The 27781-nt window shown below is 42.1% G+C and overlaps 1 protein-coding gene across 2 annotated transcripts in view; it reads right to left on the bottom strand.

Annotated features, from left to right (window-relative positions):
• STK4 (serine/threonine kinase 4) overlaps positions 1–27781 on the bottom strand; it is a 45261-nt gene that overhangs the window by 12928 nt on the left and 4552 nt on the right. For both annotated transcript variants that reach the window (XM_032704946.1, XM_032704947.1), the window contains exons 4-10: positions 26711–26825; positions 26032–26196; positions 25463–25630; positions 24750–24887; positions 23960–24088; positions 21455–21641; positions 8043–8200 (exon numbers count right to left, since the gene is read on the bottom strand). In XM_032704946.1, the coding sequence (XP_032560837.1) occupies positions 8043–8200; positions 21455–21641; positions 23960–24088; positions 24750–24887; positions 25463–25630; positions 26032–26196; positions 26711–26825 (1060 nt within the window). The remainder of the gene's footprint in view (positions 1–8042; positions 8201–21454; positions 21642–23959; positions 24089–24749; positions 24888–25462; positions 25631–26031; positions 26197–26710; positions 26826–27781) is intronic.

Raw genomic sequence — 27781 nt, 5'->3', positions numbered from 1 at the left:
CAACAGGTTTTCTAAAGAATACAGTATGCTCAGAGATAATTTTTCCAGCATCACACCCTCAATTATTAATTCCTCTTCCCTTTCTCCCAAAGCAGAAATGCACATTGCAGCCTGACCTTAAACATACAGCCAAATCCAATGATCACAGACTCTGGATGAAGTTCTCTTAGTTTTACTTAGTTCATCCACAAAACTTTCAGTCAATGTCTCAGCTGATTAAATGCTACAGCAGGAAAGGGGCCTCAGAGACAGCCCAGGATGTTGAGTTTACAAGTCCGAACACTCTGATATAAAGTCGATTTCAGGTTACATTATTCCAGTCTCCATTAAGGGCTATGACCTAAGCAATTCGACACAAACAGCAGCAACTCATTTTACTTCCCACTCACTGCAAGTTTCCTCTAAAAGCCTCATGTCACAGAAGGCCTGCTATATACAAAAATATAGCAAAAAAACGAAAATTTGACAGCGAGTTGTGGCAGAAAGTGCTTTGCAATCAATGTCAGTTTGCACCAAAGTGAAAGCAGGTGGTGAGCAATGACCCTGTTACCAAATGGAAGAGAGCAGGAATCTATTCTCTTCCCCAGCAGATACAGGAGTCACGTCACTGAACTACCTTTTTCAATTTTAAATATTGCTAACAAATTTTAAAACCAAATGTGGTATCTTCTGGTTTTTTTTTTTTTTTGTTGGTTTGTTTTTATAAAGGAAATTTGGAAAGGTTTATAAAACCTACATACAAAGAGTTTGCTGTAAACCATGCTGGTGGTTTGAGGCAGCCACGAATCCAATGAGGTTTGCAGTGAGGTTCAGAGTGCTTTCCTCATGCAAATGTCACAGAAGATTAACAAACAATAAAAGAGAGAAGCAAGCTGTTCCTGGGCTTATTTTTAAAATTACTGTATGTTTGACTATAAGGTGACAAAATAAACCATTTGTCCTTAATAAAGATGTCATAAGTTAAAAGTATTTGCTGGGAAGAACATACTAAATATGCTGAAAAGGTAACACTTAAGAGAGACACAAACAATGAACAGAGCTTTAAAAATTCTTGGCAGATGGCTGAAGGGAAAAAAAGGAAATCCATTCAAGGGACATCAATGCTATGAATCAAGACAGGTGACATTTAAAACCAATGAATAAAACATCACAAAAAACTACCTCTTTTTATAAATCATACTTCACAGTGGAATTACATCCAGATATTACACTTCAAGATCTTCCTCCATAAGCAGGAGACACCATGGGGGTACGATTCAGCTTTGGAAGTTAATACTTGTCTATCCTGGACTGCCTTCTGCTGTCAGAAAAATGGTCTTCTTATTTGAGTCTGCTTCTCTCCCTCCCATAAAAAGAAAGTTATAGCCTTAATGCTCTCCCACAGAAAGAAACCTTTATTTTAGATTCAGCACAGCAGAAACAAGTTTACTTGCTTCCCACCTAGGAATGTGCCCTACTTCCACAGGGCCTAGACAGGGATATCCATCAGCCACCCCAGATCTGGCTTCATCTCTCAAACTGATGAACGCCCCAGCAAATAAGTTCACTTTACGTTCAAAGTAAGACTATTGGAAGAAATCAGTGCCTGAGAAGTAATTTTTATTCCAGTCACCACTGGGAAAAAGGAGAGTTCGTGATAGATGAAGGGCAGAAACATTTGGACAGAGAACTCCCTGAAGATTCACTCAAAGTGTTTGTTTTAGTCTTGGAAAAAACGTTATTGAGAAAAGCTCTACTTTAACCAAACTTCTTTTCCTTCTGTGCAAAACTATACATATTCAAATGAATTTTTGGAACAATCAATCTTTATTCATCACACAAGGGTCAGAGAAACTTGCTCTCCTTGAAAATAATAATTCAGTAGAAGTCTCACGATTATCTGATTTTCAATAATGCCATTTAAATGACCTACAAATGTGCACACTCTAATAAAGCTTTTTTTGCTCCTATCCAAGCAGACAGACTTTCTGGAGTCTTAGTAACCAGCTCGGATTATTCACTTGAGTAATTTGGATGGGAGAAAAGAGGAACAGAAAGATTAGTGTGGAGGGACCTGCATCTGACACCTTTACCAAGCTGCTTAAAAGAGAGAAGTTAAAAGAAGGATCACAGCAGAGTCAGGAAACACTATAAAATGATAAACTATAAAAAGTCACACGCCAGCAGCTCACCCATATAATGCAAGTACTTCTAGCATCTGCCTCATCCCTGTATCCTCAGCATGCCTTCTTCCTACTGCTAGCAAAGACCCAAAGACCAATTCCAACAAAATGAGAGCCAATTATTCAGTCTGCCATCATTTTCAAAGCCGGCAACTGCACAGAAAATACTCTCAAGTTTTTAATCGATTGAACTTTTAGAAGGACAAAAGGTAGTAAAGCTATAAAGCATCAATATTAGATTGCTAATAAATGCTATCCAAATGGATGTTCAAAGAAACCAAAGACATTGAATGTTCCAGGTACTGGCAGACAACAAGCTGTTCACAAGATAAATGACACCTTCACAGACAGAATACAATAAATTAGAGACTCTGGTCATTGTAAAGCAGAACGTGTTTACTGTTATTGATAAGCAATAAATCACCTGCCCTCTAACAGTTCCTCCCTATAAGTAACTTCCAGTGAAAGAAACAGATGGTTCCAGTATGCAGCCATTCTTCAGCACAGCCCTGAGCAGGGAGAAGGAATGTGCTGGGCTGATGAGGCCCATTTTTAACTGCAGTTGTTCTGGAGTGGTGTCTGGGGGAGCAGTGGGGTGAGGAGAGAGACAGAACACCGAGCACCTGAGCTCCAGCTGCCACTGCTGCTGGTCCAGGCCAGTGGGAATCATCACTGCACATCCCTGCTTTGGGCTCCAGCCCACAGGATCCATCCTGGCTGGATCCTTCCTGCCTGGGCCACACCTGACATGCTAGGCAGACTCAGACCTGCAGGCACTGTCAGGCTGATCTACCCCCAGAGTCAAAAACACAGCATGATCCTAATGCTTTGACATCCTAACACCTCGCTCTGACAGAATTCAGCTTTCTACAAACACTTTCAGTCTCTTGCTATCACACCAATACCTAATTTGTGCAACTAGAAGGACTCACATTCAAGGTTTCACCACAAACGAACAGCCTGTTGTCCAGCTGAACAAGCTGAAGACACCGTTAGACCAACAGAGTTTCCTTCCTTGTAAGGAAACAAAACCAGAGACCACAACAGCAAGTGGTCTGCAGATGCTTTTGAAACAAAGAGGTCTCATTTCAAAACTAGTCAGTTTTAAGGAGCACATTCCCTGGAGAAGTCAGGTGCTGACAGTAAGCTGTGGCCCGAGCACTTTGGAAGCAAAGGCCAGACTATTGGTTACTGGAAGGAGATCTGTAGCTGGGGCAAGAGCTGGGTTTGACCCCACAACTCCTGCTACTCACCCTTCTCTGCCGGGCAGATGGTGAGGTGGAGACCAGTGTACGTGGGGACTCTCACTGTGCAGCCCTGACAAAAGTGGCAGCTGGTCAGCACTTACATTCTTCCCCCCAATTAAAGGCAATTAACACCTCCTGTTAATCCTTCCTTTGCCCTGGAAAAATTTCAGAAGCCACACTTATATCGTTTGCAGGACAGTCTTCCCCAGCAGCAGAGAAACAGATGACACTGAGCACTGAAAAGTGATAAAGTCTGTTTTGGAACCAAGGGAAATCACAGCAATCTTTCCTGTCCAAAGAAATTCCCATCAGCAGCCAAAGAGACACTGCTCAAAAGGAGCTAAAATGATGGGCTGGTGCAGGGAATGGCACTCACAGCATGGAAGCACGAGAGCTGGCACACAGGTTCACTCCCAGCAGACTGCAGCGTGGTGAGGCTGTGAACAAAGGTCAGGGCAGCAGCCACCTTCCACAGCCCTCCCACAGACATCTGAGACACTGGCTGTGTCTGCTCCTTCCACTTCTGCAAACCTTGACACTCTCAAGGGCATATGTTAATTTTATTTTTGTAAGGAAAAACAGTTCTGCTCCGAAGTTTTTTCTGCTGTGAAGGCAGATCCTCTTCATTAAGCCCAGGAGTGAGAAGGAAAGACCCGAATTACAGCTGTTGATAATTGCAGGAAAGGGAAAAGTCTGACTCACCAAGACCTCGCAGATGCAAGCAAATCAAGGTCTTCCCAAATGAAGCAGCATGTTTCTTAGGAAAGAGACATAAACCTCGTTTCTGAATGTCAGCTTCCTCCCCAGCACTGCAGCAGCAGGGTGGAGACTGCCAGTGCAGACAACAACTGCTGCTGGTGGCAGCTCCCCACCAAGATGCTGCAGGGGAATGGCACTGCCTTCCCTCCACAGCCCAGCTCCCACCTGCTGCTCTTCCAGGGAAGCACCAACAGCAAGAGCAGCTCAGACACTGTAAAAGTGACTGTACCAACCCAGCTCCTGGCAGATACACAGGTGTCAGAAGCAAAAAGGCCTTGGAGCAAATGGCCTCAACTTTATGTGTAAAGCCTGTGGAAAGATCTGATGTCCTGCAGTACCCTTGTTCTAGTCTCTGTTAAAAGTTCATGTCCTATTTGACTTCACATCCAAAACGTGGCCCCAGGATACCTGACTAGCAAAGACTCACTGATACATAAAAAATTATGACTTAGAGTTACAGTAAAACCTAAGGTTAATACAGGTATTAAAAATGCAGCAGTTGCATCACGGTGGCAAAATTTGAGACTGACCAGGGCTCTACTGCCACTGATTTTCACCAGTGAAACCACAGTCATGAAATAAAACTGAAAAGGTTTCAGTGTTATCACAGCAGTCGCTGGCACCTGCTAATTTGTTAACAAAACAGGCCTTCAGTAAAAGGATTAGTGTTGTAATACAAAACATTGGTGACTGGCTGATCCACAAATGTGTGCTACAATAGGTTTGGAAAGACTGAAGGCCTTTCAAGCAGGGCCAGAATAAAAAACAAGTGATCCCAGTCTAGCCATAAGTGATATTGGAACACTGACCTGCTCAGAGCAGTTAAAAGGCTTTTAAAATAAGAATAAGTAAAGGGTTTGTTGTGTCTAAGGGCAGGAAACACTGCACAACTAATTTTCCCTTATGTTACAGTACTACTGAAAGATTAAAGTGAAAAAATGTAGGACATTGTCTAAACAAATCTTCTAGCATTATTAAGTCTGTGCAACAGCATGTGACTAATGTTCACTGGCAAAATTAAATTCAACTACAAAAATTCTGAAATCTGATTATGGCAATTAGGAATTCTCCATACAATGCAGCCTGCCCATTAACAGCCTACTCCTGCAGCAGTCTCCTGTTAAGAGTTTGTTATATTTTTCCTAAAAGCAAGCATTTTTGCCCATAATTACTATTTCCCCCCACCCCACGTTAAATAAATCATAATGTTGTTGAAAACATTGTTTGCAATCAAGCAGGGCTTAAATCTTTAGAGATCCTTGTTCAAGCGTGAGTGGGGATAAACATTAACAGCATCAGGCATTGACTAATCAGTTAATAACAACTTCTGCCTCAGAAATCCAAGGCTGGAAACACTCTGGGTTAATGCCATCTCTGACCACAACCAGGACACAGCCAGAGCATCACATCTGGAAGGAATGGAGTTCACCACCTCTGCAGTGGGGTTGAGTCAATCTAACCCTCATCCAACGTGACATGGCCATTGTGATATAAATAGTGTCTTATTTGCCTGCTTCAGAGGAACAATGTTAGTCAAGAAAAGGTCAAATGGTTTTGCCACAGGGAAAAAGAGAAAAAAAAAATCTTTTGTAATTTAATATTGCCCCCCCCCCTTTTTTTTTGGAGGACAGGAGACTCCAGGTGCTACTCACGTAGGAGGAAGAGGAATACAGAAGAGAAGGCATATTTATCTAGTCTCCAGTAGCACAAAGCAACAATATTTCAATCATTTCTTAAGGCCCAGAGGAACTAGTATTTACCCAGCATCTCACTGATCTCATCTCTACTTGGAAACCTGCAAACTCTATAAAAAAAGGCTGCTCAAACCTGCCTATTTTGACAATGCAGAAGTAAGTTACAGCTGCAGGCACGTCTAGGACAGATTTACTGGATACACCCAGTGAATGCATTTTTTTTCTTATTCCACAGTGCTCATTGCATTGATTATTTCAATTAATAAATCATTAATAAACATGACTTTTACCCACAGCTAGCTATCAAATCGATCAATTTTTGGGCAAATGGTAAAAAATACATGATTTTAAGTCTTTAAATACATTACACAACGTGAGCTCCCTGCTACAAACCCTCAGACAAGGGCTATATGAACACCCACATTATTTATCAAGGCTGCTTTCAAGTAATTTTCTTATCCTACAGAAAATAAAGTAGCTCTGTTCCAAAATTTACATGCAAGGCAGGTTGGCATATTCATATGCAACTGAACTAGAGAAACACATACAGCTGGGAAGTGAGATTTCTACAAATTATTACAGGAAGGTGACCCAAAGGCCGATTTATTGCTCACTTTTATTGCTTCCAGCACATTTCTAATCTGTGCACATGGCAATACTGCAGCACTAATGGAAATCAGTAAGCAGGGTCACGTGTGTCAAATAACTGCTTTGCACGTTCTAAAAATATTTGGAGGTCCCGTTTGCTGGAGTGGCACCAACCTTTCCTTGTGTTATCCGTGCTCCCTGGGTGTACCCTGCACCCACAGCTCCCAGGGAGCACGGTGGAACACATGGAATACACTGCTAAACTTGTTATCAACCAAATCAGAAAGTAAAATAATTACAGCAAGTTTCCCCTTGGGCCACCTTCTGCAGACAACAAAAGACTTCTGAGATACTCCAAACCAGCCCACCTTTCCTGGGAAATGCCACACACTGATAAACAATTAGTTATCATTAGATTAGGGTGCAGCACGCAAGGTGAATGAGACACATGAAGTGTCTGACTCGACTGGAACCGTGTGTTTGGCCCAGACCCTGTGACACACAGGCAGCTTGAGGGTTATATTTGCAAAACATCTTTATGCAGTGACTTTAAGCTTTTGGGCTGAACACAGCACAGTGCAAAGGAGAGAGAACACAGGAGGTGCCCTCAGCCATCCTCTGCAGCCTGAGTGAGAAAACAGGAGAAGCAGCAGCACAGACAACAAAATGCACATAACAGCAGTAAGTCTCCTACAACGTGCACAAAGATGATGAAAAGCTCCAGAGATTATTCTGGCCTTGAAGAGAAGCATCTCCTCGAGTCGTGACTGGCAGAGGGATTTTGCTTTGCACGCTCTGTGAAGGTGGAGTGAATATCACCAGCTCCTGCCAGCGTGACAACCTGAGCCACAGGCAGCACGACGAGGCAGCACAAGGGCACTGAGAGCAACAAGTGCTGGCAGTGAAGGATCACTGTGTGAAAATGCAGCATTCAGCTGGGCACGCTGCTGCTGGCATTGGGAACTCAGACCAGAGATTTTCCATCCCCACCAAAAAAACCCCAAAAAAAATTAAAAAAAAAAATAAATCAAATTTATGAATAATGGCTCTTTCTTTGGACTTCTGAAAAGTTCACGAAAATTCTGAAAGAGTGTGAATCGTAGGCAGGAAGGCTGAAAATTAAGGATTTGAAAGAGTAATTAAAGACGAGCTTGATGTTTATCTATTAAAACAAAGCCCAGTGCCACAGCTTGAGAAAAGCAAGGGAATTCAATGGTTCTAACACTGTTCTTTGTCAGGCATTACACACTGTGGATTTGCATTTTCCAACTACCATCTGGATTTTTTTTTTTTTATTTTAAATGCATAATGGGGAAGTAAAGCAAGACAGCTTGTACAGTCACGTCCTCAGGCGTTTTTGTTCGTTTTGTTTGCTTTTAAACAAGGAAAGTATAGAGACAGTGACTGGTTATGATTACTGAGAAATACCTAAAGAAAACGAGTTTTTCAAAATGCCCCATCCAAATGCATTAGCCATTAGAATCTCCTCAAGTTTCCATTAGTCTGTCAAAACAAGAAATAATCTTATAGCAGCTCTGACTAAAATTCTTAAAGTATTGTCACACTGATTGAATTTCAAAGTATAGACTTACAAATTCGTAGTCTCCATCCTGTGGTACTTTCCAATCAGATGAATTTTTTGTCTGGCCAGACACATTCTTCCCGAAGCTATTGATTTGATTCTCCTTCTCCTTCTGCTCAAAATATTCAAGGAATGATGGTTTGGCTGGCTGCATGGTTTCATCCCTCCCTGGAAATATTAAACATAACAATAAAAGAGTTGTTTTGAAAAATATAGTTTTGCTTATACAGCCCTACATCACACCCAAAAGTGATTTAATTTTTTTAGCACACACTAAATCACACAGTACTGCTAAAGTACTTGCTAAAATACTATTTTTTCAGCAGCTTTTCAATCTTAAAACTGACTGTACAGTGGGAAAACTGGAGAAGGGAAGCTTAAAGCCCAGTACACAAGAGATTACAATGCTGGAGGCCTTGGCCTCTAGACCTGCAATCCATCATCACAGCACACTGCCAGGTAACTCGACCTCATGCACTGAATGTTGAACTGAACTGCTGCCCACGAGACAGGCTGGGCTACTTCATCCCAGCCAGGTTCCATGCACTGCAAAAATAAGCCAAGTTCAAAAACTAAACAGTGCTGTTTTACAAGCAGAAACTCACCTTTATATTTGTGAACAGAACAGGACAAAAATGAGGCTTTGCAAGACCACAAATACCTTATAAATACCACATAACTTGCCTTGGGTAGAAGTAGTCAAGTTCTACATTGTTTGTGTAGAAAGGCTTAATTAGCTGACAAAAGTTTTTTTTTTCTTTTTATAAATAGTAAATTTTCAAGTTTGCTGCTCTAGTTTTCTTTTCATAAATTAATTCTTTTGAGTCCACTCTCCTACTGGATTACTCAAGTAAGCCAGATAATTAGATCAACCTCTCAATTCTAGGCTGTATTTAAGAAACTTGGGGTAATAAGAAACAATTTAAGAGTACAAAGAGAGACAGAGGAGTCAAAATAACCCTGTAAACATGAATACTTTGATTTTTAAAAGCAGGTCTCATAAGCCTCCCAAGCACCATTCTCAATGAGCTCACCCATACTGATGGGAGAAGAAAGGATGTGGCCAAGAGCACACGGCTTTAGCACAACTGACATTGTTCTCATTTGCTTAAATCATTCTTTAGAACAAGCAGGAGTTAAAAGAAAAGGGAGAATGCTGCTGATCCATTAAGAGCTAATAAAACTACATTCTCACAGGGTGCACAGGTAGGTTGGGTAGTTGGTGGGATTAGGGATACGAGCACTTTATCCTTCTTCCTTTAGCTGTTACACCATCCAATACCCTGCTCATGTGATTCAAGAACCACTGCATACAAATAATTCTGGAAATCCATTCAGCAAACAGGTTTCCATCACTGCAGGGTCACGAGTTCCCAGAGCAAAGCAGCTCCCCAGGGCTGTGTGGAGAAAGCAGAGGTGGCTCCCCACGGGAGGCGGCTCCGGCTGTGGGGTGGCAGCAGCACAACAGGGAGGGAAGTGATGACACATGAGAGGATGGAAATACTGATTTCTAGCACAGACAGCAAAAAACCCCAACACAGGAAGAAAACATGACATTTAACTTCACAGCAAGTCAGGATCAAAAGGCTTTCAGTATCTCCTAAGGAAGATTTCTTCAGTAGTGCAACCAGTCCAGCTTGAGATGCTGCACAGACTCCTCTCACTTAAACTGGCCAGTCCTGTGACTTACAGCACTGCTAATATCTTGTGAAGAGTCCCAATCCAAAGGAAGAAGCTGTCTGGCACAGCAAACATGCTGTAACAGGGCTGCAACACAAGGCCATGACAGCTGCAAACACAGCTAAAGGCTGCTCACAGCTTAATGCCACTGCACTGCTCTTGATGATAAAATGCTTCAGCAGAACCTGTGAACATCATGGAAGCAAGCACTGAAACCAAGTAAATGGTTTTGTTCTGGTAAGACAAGGTTCTCTAGACACTGCAATAGGTTACTCATACTTGAAACATATGTTTTAGGTGATGCAGAAACCATCATTTTCAGAAAGCAGGATCAGGACTAGAGTTAACAGAAAATAGCATCAGAATAGCCTAATTCTGGACTGTGGAAATAAGTTCACTGCTCAATGCCATACACTTGAAATAAATATAATCTGTCAGGCAGGCAATCAAACAAATTTTAGAGCTTCAGACAGACACACAGGGGATGTTCTGTGATGGGTTGGTGGGGTCTGTGTAATGCTCTCTCCTACAGGAGTCTGTACAGAAGGCAGGCTGTCACAAGGCAGTCCTCTCTAAGGATACCCAGCAGTGCTTTCCTCTTGAAAAAATATTAGCTGCTCTGGAAACCCATTAAGATTTAATCCCTGAACATTATTCTTGCACACAAAATTGCCACCCAGTGATCCAGAATTCCCTCGCAGATTCTGTCTGATCCTCAGACAAGCAGATGAATTCCTTGGTCAGCTACGAGACACTTTAGGAAATTATTTGTCTACAGACACATTAAATACAGAACAAATTTCTGCAAAGTATGAGAAATCCTGGTAGGATATTTGGGTCGTGATACTGAGAGAAGTGTGGATCTACACGGCCTGAAATGTCATGATGCATTTTGAAAAAGCCCTGCGTGGCTCTGCCTCTCCAGGGTCAGCGAAAAGCTCAAGCACGAACTGAAGTGCTGATACTTTTGCACCACGACAAGTGGAGCAAAGATAAATTATTCCACCCCTGGCAGCAGTTCCCCTTTTCTAAACAACAACCCCAAAAAACTCATTGCAGAGAATTAGATCAAGAAGGACACCTTCAGACCAGCAGCGTGAAGGTCAGGCAGGGAACACGCCCGCGAAGTGGAGAACAGATCTGCTGTTGGGAATAATTACTGTAATACAATCACAATCCAATTACTGCTGAGTGATAAAACATTTATTTAGAATGAAGTAAACACACCCCTTGTGCTCTGCTGCAGCTCAGCCTGTTTGAAGCAGGAGGTAAGTTATTATGGACAATCTCGGCAATGTTTAACACCAACTAATTTTGTAGAAATACAGGAATTCATAACTACCCAGGCTAATCTATACACAGCTCACTGACAGCCAGGCTGGGTCTTGGTAACTCAGACTTCCTAGGGGGAAAAAATGAAAATCTAAATCATGACTGTACTCTCTGTTTTGAAAACTATTGTTTGCAGCACAGGAGGCTTTGAAAGCAAATGTTTCACTCTAGTGATATTGGCTTATTCAGTTCTTTCTTTTTATTTTCTTAAAGACTGTTCACTCAAAAGAGAGCTTGATTCAGAGTGTCAGTTTAAACAATCGTGCTCATTTCCCCACATCTTGTGTTTTAACAAGAACTGCAATATTTGCATTTGGCCTCGTTGAACTTCTTGAGATTTGCACAGACCCACCTCGCCAGCCTGTCAAGGACCCCCTGGATGGCATCCCTCCCCTCCAGAGTGTCAACTGCACCACTCAACTTGGTGCTGTCAGTGATAAATGGAATAGGGAAAATTACGTACCTACAGAAGCTTTTCCTGCTGCCCTTGATGTCCCTGGCCATACTTATTTCTATCAGGGTTTTAGCTTTCCTAACCTGATCCCTGTCTGCTCAGACAATCTCTCTCTATTTCTCCTGGGCTACCTGTCATTGCTTCTACCCTCTGTAGGCTTCCTTTTTGTGTTTGAGTTTGTCCAGGAGTCCCTTGGTCACCCACACAGGCATTTTTGCCTGACTTCCTCTTTGTTGGGATGCACTGCTCCTGAGCTTGGAAGATGTGATCCTCGGATATTAACCCGCTTTCTGGGCCCCCCTTTCCCTCCAGGACTTTATCCCATGGAACACTACCAAGCTGATCCCTAAAGAGGCCAAAATCTGCCCTCCTGGAGTGCGAGGCAATGAGTTTGCTGTGTGACCTCCTCGCTCTCCCCAGGGAGAGGATGAGAGGAACGGTGTGGACTGCAGCAAGGGCGACTTGGCAGAACACAGGGGAGAAATTTTCACAACAGGGATGGTTGTGCAACAGAGGGGGGCTGGAGGGACTGTGCAAGGCCTTGAGCAACCAGAGCTGACATTGCACTTGCCCCAGCCATCACACAGGGAGTCAGACTGATGATCTCCAGAGGTCCCTGCGCCTCTGTGACTCATGCTCTGCACACCCACTGTCAGACACCACTAACCCAGCAGTCACCTTAGGCCTTGCAAACACAAACAACATTTAGCCACCAATTTCAGAACGTTTTGTCACCAATTTGAGTACATTTCTATGCATCAACATGTAACACTGCGCCTTTACTTAGTGACGCTTTGTTTTCTTAAGTGCTATAAAATAGAGACTGCTAACTGACAAAAAATGGGAAAGATAATATAAAAGGAGAAATAGCTGGAATAGAAATACAGATGTAAGATATCTGAAATTGTAGTTGCTGCTCTGATCTCAGTAGGGGTGCATATGCAGTAAGACCAACAGAAACGTTCCCGGAGACAGAAAGACATTACACCAAATCAATTATCATCCCAGCACGACTGAAATTCTTCTTGTCAATCTTAGCACTTAACAGCAGTGTCATCTTTCCAAAGATGATCTGCTATTAATTCAACACAAGAGTCACTCCGCTATATCTTTAAAATTTTGGTAACAGGCAGCTGAAGACAAAAATCGATCACTGCTATTTGCAGAAGCAGATGCTGCTGAAAGATGACACCGCACCAAACGAGTCTGTGCCAAAAAGCATTTAACTTCCTAATTTTATAGGGTTAGACTAAAATATGAACATCTGACAGAAAGTGAGATCACAACTGTGGCAGAGAAGAGCCTTTTATGAGAAGGTCACCCCGCGGTGACAAGAAAGGCTTCACTGTGCATCTATTTTGGAATCTAAAGAGTTGCTTATAAGGATGAGCCACGAGAGCTCCCTGGAGCCATTAACGGCCTATCATTTAGATATGCAGTCATCTTTTAGGAGCTATATTAATTACACAAATGGAACACCACAGCTCTGTTGGGGCTGGTCCAGCTGACTGCAGAATTGCAGGTTTGGGGTAGCTGTGCAGAGCCACAGGCACTGGGAGGGACTCTGAGAGCTCAGCCCATCCTGTGAAGAACAGAAGCCCTCCATGGAAAACTCACAAGTGCTGCCTGGTATAAAGTCATGTTTAGAAAGTATAAAAACATCAGTATCGTTGTGACAACAGCAAAAGGTGTGAAACTAGTGGGTCCAAAGAATGCTGTAAGTTGTGCACAACAAATAAAGATTCTGATTTTTGAAGGAATATCATGCTAGGTTTATTATGATTTCACCACCAGTGTTACCCTTCAGCACTGGAAAGCAAAGCCCAACTGCTCGTGGTACTGTGCAAGCTGAGACAGTCCTTACCCAAAGCACAAACAGCCCAGACAAGCCCAAAGACAACTGACAGGTACAGGCAGGGCTCTGCAAGGAGCCAGTGAGGTGACATCAGCAACAGTCAGTACTGGATCCTCTCCTCTGCCAGGCTACAGCAAGGGCAACTGGTAAGGAAAAACTTGAACAACAGTCTGCTCCTTTCCAAAAAATGTGACCTTTTTGAATAGTTGAGGGAATGGAAGAGGTCAGTTTTAGTGGCTGACTGCAGCACACAGACCTTCTCACATCAAGTAAAAGATGACAAAGAAGGTGTGGAGAGCCTCCAAGCCATTTGCCTTTCCATATGATGCTGCAGGGAAAGCACAGTGATAAAGAAGAAACAGCCCAGTCAATCAAACCAGCAAGAGATTTACTTTTTATCCCCAGCAGTAAAGAATATCCATGAAACCAGATCATTCACTATCATCTAGTCCCAGAAATCAAAGGACTCATTTCGTTGATTCTGTCAAATTAGCTCTCACAATTGAAAATTTTCAGATGCTTATGAGCTTCAAAAGACGCCTTCAGAAAAAAAGTGGGATTTACAAAGTCCTTGTATCTCTCTGAACAGTCTTGCTGAGTAATGAAACTAAAATTCCTGCTTTTCTCTAAAATTATTCTTCTTCTCTACTCAAACTTGACATCAGAAGAATCCTTGTTTTATTATTCTTTCCTCTCGAAAGGGATTGCAATGATCTACCTAGGGTGAATATTCTAGAGTCACAAAGCTTGCCATGAGAGAGTAAGATAACCACAGGAGCATATTTTGTGTGCTCTTTACTCTAGTCAGTTTGTACAGTTAATACTTAAATACCTATTCTTGAAGCCACAATGATAAGATTTCTTCCCTATATCACAAAAACTCCCAGCTGGAGTTATAGCTAGGAACAGTCAGAAGATCATGCTACAAATTAATTTACAAAGATAATGTGAATCAATAACAATGAAGTGAACAATTACTACATTAGCAATATCAAAATAAACCATGATTTGTCAAGATTTCAGAGCAATCTTCAGGAAGACAACTGGCCTCAGCTCTGGAGAATATTTGTGTGGATGACAACGTGGCATCAGGAGCAACAAACCAAAAAATTTTTAAGTTGACTCATGCTCAGGAAGTTGCACCCTGTGAGCAGGAGCTCAAAGCAGCTCTGCAGAGATGAGGGAAGAGCACTCTGAAGGAAGCAGAGCCATCACTGCCTTTATTCACACACACTGACAGAAAGGATCCCCTGGGACAAGCAGCACTGTCTTCTGCTATTGTATACGAGATTATATAGTCCCTTTCACAGAGGGATCAAGATCTAGTGTGAAGCAATTGGTTTTGCTTTGTCCCTGCTGTTGACAGCCCTGCTGCTCTCTCCGAGTTATAAACCCTCTCATTTCCACTCGGAAGTTCATGGGGAGCCAGTGGATATTCACTTGCTTTTAAGTAAGGCTCAGCTTTTCAGCATTCAAACCACCATCCCCCACACCCTTCACCTTCCCTCCTTGCCTTAATTTTTTTTTTTTTCAAATATCCAGTGTCATCTTTCATTTTAGTGGTCTAAATAAGCACAGATCTTCCACTGACTTCTCACATAACAGCCTTAGTCCCCAGCAGTCTCAGTAAGTTGCTGTCTGCTTTAGATTCAATTATGTAACTAAGACTGAAAATACATATTTAGGAGGCACAAAACAGTGCTTGATGATTATGTGCAAGCAACACTTCATCAATATTAAATTTCAAATGGAATTGTGTGTAATTTGCTTTGGGCTATTTCTTAGAGATCACAGATGAACTTTAGCAGCTGGGCAGCATAATTTGTACAGCATGAACAGGACTGAGTCATTTCGAGCAGCAGAGCAGAGAGATGTCAAATTATTCAACCAGAGCAAAAAGTGCTTCATCATTAATAAGTTCACCCCGTGGCAAGAGAAGCTGAGATTTCCTCACATTAAAAGCAGACCACGTAACACTTCCTATCTCTTGAAGCTTATGAGGACAAGTCTCCCCATAATTATGGCTTATCTCAAACTAAATCAAATCAGAACATTCCTGACAGGTTCTGCTATTAAGAAGAAACTCCTAAATGACCATAAAAACCAACATTAGGTATCCTAAATCTCTTAACAAATAAGATATGAAAGTCATTAAGGGGAGGAGTACCAACACTCATCCAAAGCTAATAGCGTATAGTTGAGAACCCTTTCAGGAAAAGGGGAGGAAATCCTCACAGCAATGAAAGCTGTTTAAGACCAGGTTACCTCCTTGGATCTCTTTTACATAAAAACTCAGACACAATTATAAATACATAGCAGCTTTCCTCCTCCATCCCAATGCTCAGTGGACACCTTATGTCTTTCACCTCATTAGCTTGAATTGTTAGTTCAGTCCAGCAACCACAGTGTGTGACAGGCAGTGAGATGTGAAGGTGCATCAATAAAGAAGTGAACATTTCATATTCTGCAGCATCTGCCTCAGGTTCTGATGTGAAACAAGCCCATCAACAGGGGTGCAGCCTGCAGGTCCAGCACCTGTGGGTAACAGCTCAGGCTCCCCAGACAGCACAGAACCAAGTGAGCACTTCCTAACTCCCTTTCTATTCATAATCCAGAAACTCATTTGCTTATCTAGAGAGAACAGAAAACAACATTGCAATGAACATTTCTTTTCCCCTGAAGCTTGAACATCTGCCGGTAAAAACAAATTTGGTTTTGAACTCCCGCAGTGAAGGAATTTCAGATTTTACAGTTTTCCTTACTCCTGCTCAGGAGGTAAGCTTTCTCCAGGATTTATTTTGATCCAGTAGGGAGTGAGTTTATTCTTAGAAGAGACAGGTAGGTTATAGTTTTCCTGTATGTGCAAATGCATGGCACAGAGATGTACTTACTAAGTGATTTACTACTGCTCTGTCTCTTGGTTGAGTCTCCTGAAGCACACTGCCCCCTGTATGCTGTTCAGGACTCTGGGACTCACGTTTCCCATTTCCCATCTTCTCTAAGACAATGTTTCTGCCCAGAAAAAGAAAAAAATATCCCCCCACTTTCTACCTAAGCCCCACCATCACAAATACAGGAGTGCTCAATAATAAAGTGTTAGAAACAGCAGAAATAGCTGTTAAACACATACATCCTTTCTCCAGTGTGTCTCTGAAAATATAAAAATTAACTGATGATTAACTTTGCCTCAGTGTTAAAGCCCTGTCAATTATGCAGGCCAGCCAAAGGTGGACAAGCATCCCACTGAGCCCTTGGACTTTAATTCTCTTCATGCTTCAGTCTGAGCCACTATTTCAATTACTAGGGTCAGGAGCCTACCAGTATTCAAACAAAAAACCAACAGCATAAACAACTCCCCCCATTGCTCAAAATGCTGTCTGCATGTCCACACAGCTTAATACTCTGGAACAAACCCTGCAGGCCACTGTTTATGTCAAGTTTGCCAGCAAGGCTGCTATTAAAAGTCAAAAAAGTAACACAGCTGCAAGACTTATCTGTGAAGATGTGTATTCTCCACACCTCAGGAGTGGCAGTATGATGATTCTCACAGTTCAAGAACAATTTAATCAGTGTAGGAGTTTCCATAAGCAGCACGTTATTTAAACGCATAATGCTGAGAGTGTTTTATGGTCCAATCATCCCTAAATGGACCAATTTACTTTAAACACAGAACTGTACCACTGGACATTAATAACATTAAGTAGTGGGGAAGCTGCTGCCTACAGAGAGTTATTGCCTACAGAGAAAATCAGAGGCAAAACACAGCCAGTGTCTCTGACGTACACATGATGTAAATCCTGACCAGACGTGGAGCTGTTCTCTGCAGGACCTGCATCAGCAACTTGGACAACATGCAACTGCACTTTTCTGGACAACTAATGAGATTACAGCATCCACAGCTACCCCAGCTACACACCAGGAATACTTTATTCAATTCCAGTATTAATGCCATTGCATAAACCTTCTGCCACCCATACTCACTCTGCTGCTCACGTTACAGCTTTTACAGTCATTGCTTTACATGAAAAATCTCGGTTTAATTTGTGGGGAAAAACTGTTTCCTGAGTCTTGGCAGTAATGTTTCTCTGGCTTAGGTTTAGGTGTCACCCTCTGGCTGCCTCACAAAGCCACCAAGACTAACAAGCTTACTCTGAATCATTTTTCTAATAGCAAATTGCTAACTTTGCATCTTAGCTCATTTAATTTGCTAATGAAACCCGATTTCCCCTGAAAAGGGGAAATACATTCTTAAAAGGACACAACCAGGCTTAGCAGTGTGGGCATGGTAAAAACATAACAAAACCCAAACCTGCCAAACTGTGTTATAAGAAGGAAGCCTAGAAATTTTTAAACATTCACAAACTATTATCTGCACATTATGTTATCAAGGTAGAGGTAACAGTGCTATGAAAGCTTCTGGTCCATCTCTGCACCAGGTGCTGCACTGAACGTGGGCCACGTTAACAGAACCCCCACACCCACAATCCTTCCACCATCTCCAGATCCCTCATTCATCTCCACCCAAAAACCAGACAGTCCAACTGCTGGCAGTTCTACATTCTCCAGTGTCATTTTATTTGATGCTTAAACAAGCAAGAGGCACTTTAATACAGAAAATAGGACACACTATAGTACCAGATCCCACTTTGCTTGGATCTGATCATATTGCAGTGTCCAAGGAAGGCAACGTGTTTATCTGCTTTATTATAAAATCATGTTCCACTCTTTAAACTGAAGAGACAAACTCATGCAAACTTTCCTCTACCTAAAGACCTACAGGAAATAAAGCAGAAAAAGCACAGAGTGTACAAAGTGCTTCACTGTTTACTAGTATTATATATTCTCTCACAGAAAAATTTTAAAAAGATGATTCCAGACATATTAACGGTTTCTCCAGCTCTCCAGCACAATGGAAATGCCTATTATTACAAATCATTGCTCGTCTACAGCTCTTCTAAGTTTTCCTGGAATAGTTTAACTGCAATCCATAAGTAATCTGTTCGCCATCGATTCAGAACTAAAACGTGTCGCAGCACAATTTAGTATCTGCGGTTTCAGGCAATCACTTGAGTGCTTTCAAAACGCGTAACAGAATGTCACAGTGACATTTTTAATGCTGCCTGACTATTTATATTGAGTGCCCAGAATAAAGCCAAGCAAATGAAAAGAATTTAGGCAAACACAATTACGGCTCAATTGACTGCAAAACAAAACTTCCCCTACTACATAAAATACAGGAGTTTAGGAGTTTAGGAATGCTTTTCCTCTGAGCCTTGGAAGTCACAAATCGATTTATGCAAGAATCACTTTGAAGTCTACTAGAAGTTGTTTGCACTTTCAAGGCTATTGGAAGTTGTTTGCTAGAGATTTGTAAAACAATCCTATCTGTAAAACGCTGAAATACGAAGCTCTAAACACTTTTTATGGTAACCAAACAAAAAACTAGTCAAGATACAGATTTATGTTTTTTTAATTAGAAGGAAGGGCTAGAACACAAGCTTAGAAACCTGCAGTTAAACAGCCCAAGACACCTAGGAAAGCTAAATTCTCCTACTAATGCCATCAATCAGAAGTTTTTTATTGACTTCAAATAGGCTCTATTGTGAGTCATAACACAAGCTGCCAAAAAAACCCCCAGAAATCTTTAAAAATATGCATCAATAAAGCTTCTTCAAACTCAGTGGTTTCCAAAGAGTGTTATTACATTTATGTTTAAGATTACAAAGAGAACTTGCTCCAGAGGGTTCTGCAGCAGGCTGATGAGCTTTACAGCTAAATCCATTTAACTGAACGTTATGAGTATGGAAATGGAAAGCTGAAAAATGGAGCTATAGGCAATTCTCACAAAGGGCAAGCTGCTCAGAGACACTGCCTAGCAGCACATCCCAAAACCAAAGAGAGCTGCTCTGTGCAGCAGCCAGCATTTCACAGTTATAGTATCAAGGAAGGAGGAGAATGAGGTGTTAAGGATCATTTTCATTAATATTAGATTTCCTGGAATCAAGCTACAAGTTATTAAAATGCAGCAGAACCTGGAGCAGAGGGTGCTGAGGGCAGCTGGGGTTTATCAGACATTGCTCTGTGAAGCCCATGGATGTGGAAGTGGTCCCTGTGTCAGCCACCACCTGCACCCAGGATCTGCAAACTCCTCCTCCAGCTGCCCCAGCACCTCTGCCACACACCCAGCCCTGAACATGTCACACAGCAGCAGCTGAAGAACAGAGTGTTTTTAAGAAGCCTGAAGTCCAAGAAGGGTTTAAAATAAAAATTCGAGTTTCCAGTCAACGGAGATCTCGAGGTGAGGGAGCTTGTTGTGGAGCTCCCTCTTGAGGTTAGAGACGAGCCTGAAGTAAAGGAATAGCTACATCCTCATAACTGATTCTGCTCAGAACGAGAGCATGTCCTTGCAAGAGATACTATCAAAGGCATCTCCTCAAACCTCTGTACTCCACAGACAGCGTTAGATGCTTTTGAGTTACAAGCACTGCAGTCTTAGGAAGACAGTGAGGAGATAAATACGTGTCAAACACAGGGAGATAAACTCAGAAACACTTTATTTACACAGTGTTGGCAGCCAGTGCAGGAGCAGCAGACAGCAAAACCTCCGAGACTGTGAGCCATGAAACGGAACAATACCCACTGATGATGAGAAAATAACAGTGCTGGCTCTTTGTAAAGAAACTGCAGCTTCACCAGGTTTATTTAATACTGTTCAAATGTCTCTTTCTTGGGATGACAGTTTAGCTACTCTAAGCATCCATCCATCCATCCATCCATCTCCCTGCTAGACTGACCTTGTTCCACAGCACCTGAGAGCATCAGCCCGTTGCCTTTGCTGCCACAAGCTGCCACATGGACTGACACCTCTGGGGTTTAATGTGATGAATCAGTGTTTGCCAGAGTCTGGAAAACTCTTTAAAGGGATTCTGCTGAAATTTCACTCTTGAACCCAATATCTTTCCACAAGCTTCAGAGGGCCCCCACAGGGAAGAATCTTTCAAGACAGAAATTCTTGAGGAAAGGATTTCTCCAAACTCCTGTTGAGAATTTTTTCCTCTGCCACCAGAGCTAAAGGTTCAAAATCAGATTGCCAAGGAAGTCTTTTGGAGTAGTGCAAGAGACAAAAAAACAAGCCTTGCCTCTGATGGTCATATCTTAGTACTGCTGAGCCCCCACTCAGCATTTTCCTCAGTCCTTGAGCAAACAAACATTCCTGCTGGCCAGCTGAGTCATCCCTGACTATCTCTGCCTCAGGACTGTGAGGCTAATGAACCTGTGGGAATGGATTTCTGTGAGAATCCATAATTCAGAAAAGATTCCTTTTCTTCTAGTCACATTTTTCCAGGAAGGGTCTCCCTGCCATTTCTTTAATCAAAGAAACATTTTCAACTCTTTTCCAACTCAAGCTGTAAGGTCTTCCATAGACTATCAGTCACATCATTCTAAATCTTACATCCTAAGGCAAGGTTTGTAGCTTTAGTAAGCTTTCCTATTTTAGGGCAGGACTTGAAATGTCTCAAACAGCAACACACAGCTCATTCAGTTGTCCTCAGTGATTAGAGTAACACTAAAGAAACACATCACTCTAGAGAGAAGCCAGCTCCTCCCATTGCATGTCCTGCTGTGCTGGAAACCTGAAAGATATTTGTCATTTCATAAATCTTCATTGGATTATCAGTCCTGACACAGACTTGCTGCTTTCAGATGCCAGGTTACAGCCAGATCATCTTCTAAAGCAGCACAAGTTTTTTAATTAACCCTCTGCTGGAGTCCCCCTCCTCTATATTCTGTGAGAAATACAAAACAAGCAAGAAAGAACTGGCCAAAGAAATTACCACCTAGAATCAGATCTTATTCAATCAGCACAGAAACTTCTGGAAATTGTGCAGAAGTCATCAGCTACACCAAGTGCAAGACTACAAAGAATGAAACTTGGATCCTGAAAGGCTTCTCTACTGCCAGAGGGCATTGACCTAAAAGTTTTGGCTTCCTACAACCAAAAGACACAAGCTACCAAAAACATCGAAGCAGGCTGGCAATATATAGAATAGCCCACATGAAGTCTTAAGGAATATTCTAGAAGTCAGAGATGTTTTCTTACTTTTCATGGTGCCCTCCTCCTCTTCCTCTTCCGTGTTTATGACCATGGTACCCAGCTGGGACTCCAAGGTGCCATCGTGTTCTATCATGGTGTTGGCTCCGTCACTCATGGTGTTCACAGCTCTTATGGTTCCAGTTTCATCTCCACTTGCCCTCACCATGGTGCCTGAATCGGTTTCATCTTCCTCCTGTACAAAGATGCCATAAATACATATTTTACTGATGGTGGTGAAGTCCCATGAGGAATGTCTGTCTCCAAGGACACTGGCAAGGCTCACTAATTCAGAGGTTTTTACACACACACACACACACACACACACACACACACACACACACACAGAAGCCACATTTGGTTTATGCACTTAGTTCTCCCCCTGTCATCTCCAAACAGGTAATGAAAAGTCTTCATACTTTTCTGCCAGCATGATAAATAAGAGAACAGATAAAATAACCAGCAGAAGCTTCTCAGTGCGAGTTGTATCTCATTTTCTCATTTCTGACCTGGTGATGTGTCTGTAAGAGTAGATTACAACACTTGTTCAGTCATTAGTGTTTCTACTCATGCTGCCAGTTCTAAGAGCTGACCTCAAACCACTATCTCAAGTGCTACAGTTCACTGAGGAGTCATTATTTAATGACAGCAACAGGTCTAAGTCTGCAGTGTTGGTGGCACGTGGAAAGAAAACCCTCATCCTACTTTTTTTTCCTATCTCTAGCATTTAGGTAGTTTTACTTGCTCTAAATTTCAAAAGCACTGAAGAAAAATGAGCTCCATTTGCAAATCTTTGAAAAGGATTCAAATAAACTACCAAAGTTTAGTAATTCTTTTCACTGAAAATTATTTTTTAGCTTTCCATTTGTTAACAGGCACTAATACTAAAGAAGTTGGAATTAACTGCTGTCAAGGCTTAAGAGACTGACTTTGTAGGAAAACACAAGCTCTTCAAATGAATTCTGGTGGAACAACTTCCTGGTAGAGAGTTACCTTAGCCAGAGGTAGCCAGAGGTGCTTCACTAAGTGTATATTGTGAGTAGGATTTAACAAAGAATAAGGTCAAAATTTCCACAATCCATTTAGTTTCTTGGAAATGTGGACAGCTGTCCAGCTGCAGGAACACAAGTCACTTCCTAGGTTTAGAGTAGAGTTTTTAGGCATCTCACCTTAGATGAGATGCTCAGTTTAGTGTTGTTCTAAGGATGAAGTTCACATTCTTGATGTGTGACCATGGCCTTACAGATGTGTATTAGTGTAAGAGGGAAAACACAGGCATTGCACATCAAGCTGCAATACTCCACCTCACTGTCATGGAAAGGAAGAAGTAAACCCCTCCATGGTGTTCCCAGCATGTGTCAACAATGTCTACAAAATTTACTTCCCAACCTCGAAACCAGCAGCAAGAGAGGAGAAAACTACACAAGGTGTTAATGGAGGAAAAGCAGTTTTATGTGGAGATGAGTGGGTGAGAGGAAGCAATAAATTTGTTTGCTACACATCATTTAACAAAGGACCACAGCAGAAGTTTCCACAGTGCTTGGGAAGTGCTTGGGAATGCTCTTCTGCTCGCAGACATGGAGCAGACAAGCTTTGGGAAAACACACAGATGACTCAACTCTGCTACACAGACACCACCTCTCAGCAATGTGACCCCAGATCAGTCAGAAATGCAGAAGAGAGAGTGGGGACGATACTCAGGGTAGGGACAACACTTGTAGAGTTGACATCATGGCAACATGATCCATAAAGTTACACCCACACTGAATAAATATGCAGCCCTAGACTGGAAATCCAGATGAAGAATGTGTTCAGCACAGACACTGTGGGCCATGCTGTTCAAGTCTAACCCCTGAACAGGGCTGGCATACAATGCCTGGTGTTGCCCATTTCATTTATTCAGGCTGAAGCAGGCAGAGGCTCAAAAAACAGCTTTCAACATGCTTTCCAAATTCACATGCTGTAACCACTGAAACAAGGAGCTGAACTGCAATTCACAGCAATCCCCTGAACACTTCCCATGCCCTCACCTCAGGCTTCTGTCGGTTGCTCTTGTGTAGAAGAAAGTTTCTATAAGGGAGGTTCTAAAGCACAACAATAGTAAAACAACACAACATACTTATATCATAGTGCATCACAGATGATATCATCATTTTATACTAGCAGAGCAGTCTAAGACCTGAATCCACAATGAAAAATTCTCACTACTGCATAAATAATATAATCCAACTGGGAAAATGTATCAAGTCTTCTGCATACAGTTCTTTGTAGCCCTACTCAATCACAGGTCTATAAGGTGGACAGTAAGCCACAGATGCTGCCTATCCCACCCAAATATAGCTTGAGCAGGGACCAAGCACCAGGTTAAATAGTCACAAAGCAGAAAACTCCAGAACTAAGTCAAATCCACTGGCAATTGAACAAAATATTGCAAAACCAAAAAACCAGAGCAGCTAAGCCTTATGAAAGCAGCAAGAGTTTGGACTTTGTACACTGTTACTATTAAATACTCACTGAGTTTTCTTCATCCTCTTGATCCAGTTCACGCTGCTGAGCCTCCTGACGTTTCAGCTTGATGTCCATCGCTTCGTTAATCAGGTCTCGCAGGATTGAGACTCCTTTGGCACTTTTAACAAATGGATGCTGAGAAGTATTTTAAAAACAAATAAGCACTGCATCCGAAGCAAGGTGTGACAGTAAAAGGCTATTACTGTGGCCTACTTCAAATTAAATTAAGGTTTAACTCGAAACATGACTGAAATAACAATCCAGTACTTGTGTTTGGCACAGGAAGGAGACATCCCACCCTCCAAACGAGATCATGCTGCAAGGGCACTGCTGCTGTGAGACCTTGGGCTCATTCCCCCCTCCACAACTCTGCTTACTTCTCTCCTCAGCAGCTTAGCTGTCAAGAACCAGTTACACAGACCATTTCCATGCCTAGACCATTCTGAGCAACCACTTTCAATTTAGCCTCCCCTGTTCAGTGTTTTAAGTTTCTTGGCAGTGCTGGTGAGAATTTGAAAGTAAAACAAAACCAAACAAAACCAACATCAAACTCCAAAAGCCAAAACAACAAAAACAACCCAGAGAAGACAAAGGAAGTTGAAGTTAGACTGGTTCTCAGAGAAGTGAAAAACTGAAGTTGAGTGTGAGTTTTTTAAAACTGAGATATTAAAAAGTAAAACCTGTAGTGAACAGGAGCAGCAAGAAAAGAAACCAAACATCCCAACGGCCACACAGCACTGCCTACCCTGGCAAGGCTTCTCTAGAGCTTATTATGTTCTTGTAAGAAAAGGCAGACCTGCAGCAGTTGTGTTGCAGTGGCACGTTGCTCCGGGCTCTTCACAAGACACTGTTTCACAAAGTCAGTAAAATTGTCTGACCAGAGCTCTGGTTTGCGGAACGTTGGGGGGGGGTTGGTGGGAATCATGAAAATTGCCTGAAAGCAGAGGGATATTCCAGATTTCCAAACAAAGCTTAAAACATTCCAACAACACAATATAAATATACCCAAACACACACTGGCACTAAAGGACGATGGACATTGTCACGGTTGCTGCTTCTGAAGAGTTCGTGCCAATATTACACACAAATCTGCTCAGAGGGATCAAGTAGCAAGAAAACAGACTTTTCTCACTAGGTGCTTACATCTGGCTGAGCCATTATGTGCCCCAAAAGGCGTGAATATGCTAACTTCAAATCTTAAATTTGTGCTTGCATTAAAAAAAAAACCACAAACACTTTGGATAATCCAGCTGAAAATATGTTTCTTCATACCCAACACCAAGCTTCAGCTCTGTCTTAACAGAAGAGGATTGTGATTTTTTTTCTTCCCATGCAGATTCTTCTTGACAAAGACCTGTTTTTCATGTAATCAACACTACAGAAAACTGGCAGAAAAGAAACAACTTGCACTAAATTAAAAGCAAATGGCAGGCTGGTATGTTACTCAGCCACCTGCAACAGCAAACCCTTTCCATATAGCAACACATTTTAAGAGGCCCCAGTCCTTACCCTCATGGGATGAATATCTGCATATGGTGGCTTGCCTTCAGCCATTTCTATTGCAGTGATTCCCAGAGACCAGATGTCTGCAACACAATTATACCCAATTTCCTGAATCACTTCTGGAGCCATCCAAAACGGGGTCCCTATAACTGTGTTCCGCTTTGCCATGGTGTCCTGAGAAGAAGAGAAGGATAAAGAGCCAGACAGTGGCAACTGTATTAGCCACAAACACTCATTAGTGAATTATCACCCTAATTATCTTGCATGCACACATATTATTAGGCTCAGCAGGACTGGGATATGGAGGGCTGCAAAGAGGAATTGAAATGTCCTCACAGGAGTTAAAAATATCCCGAAGAAAACAGCAAATGCTATTGCAAGCCATTACTCAGGTATTACAGCTTCCACAGAGCAAGCTCTGCTCTAGTCTGTCACTAGTTTACAATCTCATTATGCTGATGTGAAGTGCTAAACAACAGCTATGAACAGTTTCTCAGTCTCCACAAGCCCATCACACTCACAGACAGATTAAAAAGACAAACTGAAATGCACACAAACATCTTGGTTTTACTCACTGTAAGCTGTCCTGCCACTCCAAAGTCTGCAAGTTTGGCATGTCCCTCTGTATTTAGCAATATATTTCCAGCTTTGATGTCCCTGTGTATTTTCCTCATAAAATGCAGGTACTCGAGTCCTTTCAGTGTCGACTGCACTATTGTAGCAATTTCCTCCTCTGTGAGCTAAAGAAGAGAAGAGTTGCTGCCAACCTGGCAGTGCTGAGGCACAGCACTATTGTGCTTTGGTCTGTATGTTACTGAGATTCACTAATTGCCATTTAATTGCCTTCACTAAAGGATGCGACACTAATGGGGAATTAGTTTGTGACTGACAGCATTGTGTAGCAAATTAGATTATTATCAGCATACACATACACACCTACCACTTTTCACATAACATAACCCTTTCCCAACTTGTAATTCCTATCCTGCAATAACCAAAGCAGGGTAGAGTCTTACTTGGAATCAGCCTGGCTTTTCAGGAAAGCCAACACACCCAAATCTGCTCCTCTGATTAAATTATCCAGATAACCAAAACTCAATCAATGAAATCACCCTTTCTCAGTTTCAGAGGAACAAAGGACCTGCACCTCAAGTTATGGCAAATGGTTGTCAGGCATTGAACACTGTAAGAATTTCCTTGAGCTGCTGGACACCCACACTTCCCATCCACACATTCAAAGGAGAGAGGACGTACAGTTTTGTTTCGTAACCGAATAATGTCAGACACGGATCCAGCGCCGCAGTATTCCATCACTATCCACAGGTCCGTGTTCTTAAAATAGCTGCCATAATATTTCACCACATGAGGACTACGAAATGTGAAAGAAAGAAGAAAACAAAGGGTCAAATACCAGTAATCAGCATCACTGAATAAGCAGCATACACTGCAGAAGCCCTTAAGGATGTTTTAGAAACTCAGCGCTGAAATGCCACCGAAATCCTGATCAAAAGTGCTCCAAACCACCCTGAACCCACACGGGGCTACCACAGTCCTGCCAAGCCTGTTCCCACTGCTCATATGACCTGTCAGTAAGTCACTTCAGGGAGCTAAACTGTCAGACAACAAATCCTGCGGAAATGAGGAGCGATTAGCCTTCAGTCTGGTTTAACCCCCTGGACAGGGTTACAACAGGGTCAGTGCTGGGGCAAGCAGGAAGGCAGGACAAGGGAATGGGAAACGTGCCACAGCAGTCCCTGGTAAAGCTGCTGCAGAGCATTTGCCACCAAATGGAAACATTAAATAAAGTCCACAATTTGTTGGGAAACAGCTATCATGTTCATTAAAAGGAATGTTCCCCCATAGCTACATGCACCTATTTGCTTCTACAGTTTAGCCCAGGATACATTTTAGGATCTCAGTACAACTGTCTCTCTGTGAGCTATTTGGCTGCACAAAAAACCAAACAACCTAGTAAAGTACATTGGTCTGAAAAACCATCTGTTCTCTGGAAAAGGTAAAGCTGAAACTAACAGAAAGAACGTCCCTGATTTTATGGGAATTGAGCTAAGGAACAAAAGTGTGTTTAATCTATTCTCTGCTGAATGTTTTCTAATGAAAAACCAAGAACTAGCAGGTCAGTCACACTGCAGTGTCCCATTATGCTTGCACAGAAAATGTGATGCTCCAGTGATTCACTCCCTCTGCTGTTCACAACTGTAAGGTTTCATTTTAGGCCTTAAGATATTAATATTTAATTTAAGAGACACCTAGTAATGCTTTCCAAGTTACACAGTAAAATTTTTCACGAGAAATTTCTATTCAAGT

The sequence above is a fragment of the Chiroxiphia lanceolata genome, chromosome 17, assembly GCF_009829145.1.
Source record: "Chiroxiphia lanceolata isolate bChiLan1 chromosome 17, bChiLan1.pri, whole genome shotgun sequence".
Classification (NCBI taxonomy): domain Eukaryota; kingdom Metazoa; phylum Chordata; class Aves; order Passeriformes; family Pipridae; genus Chiroxiphia; species Chiroxiphia lanceolata.
The sequence above is the reverse complement of the archived record's forward strand: the minus strand, read 5'-3'. Positions and strand labels throughout refer to the sequence as shown.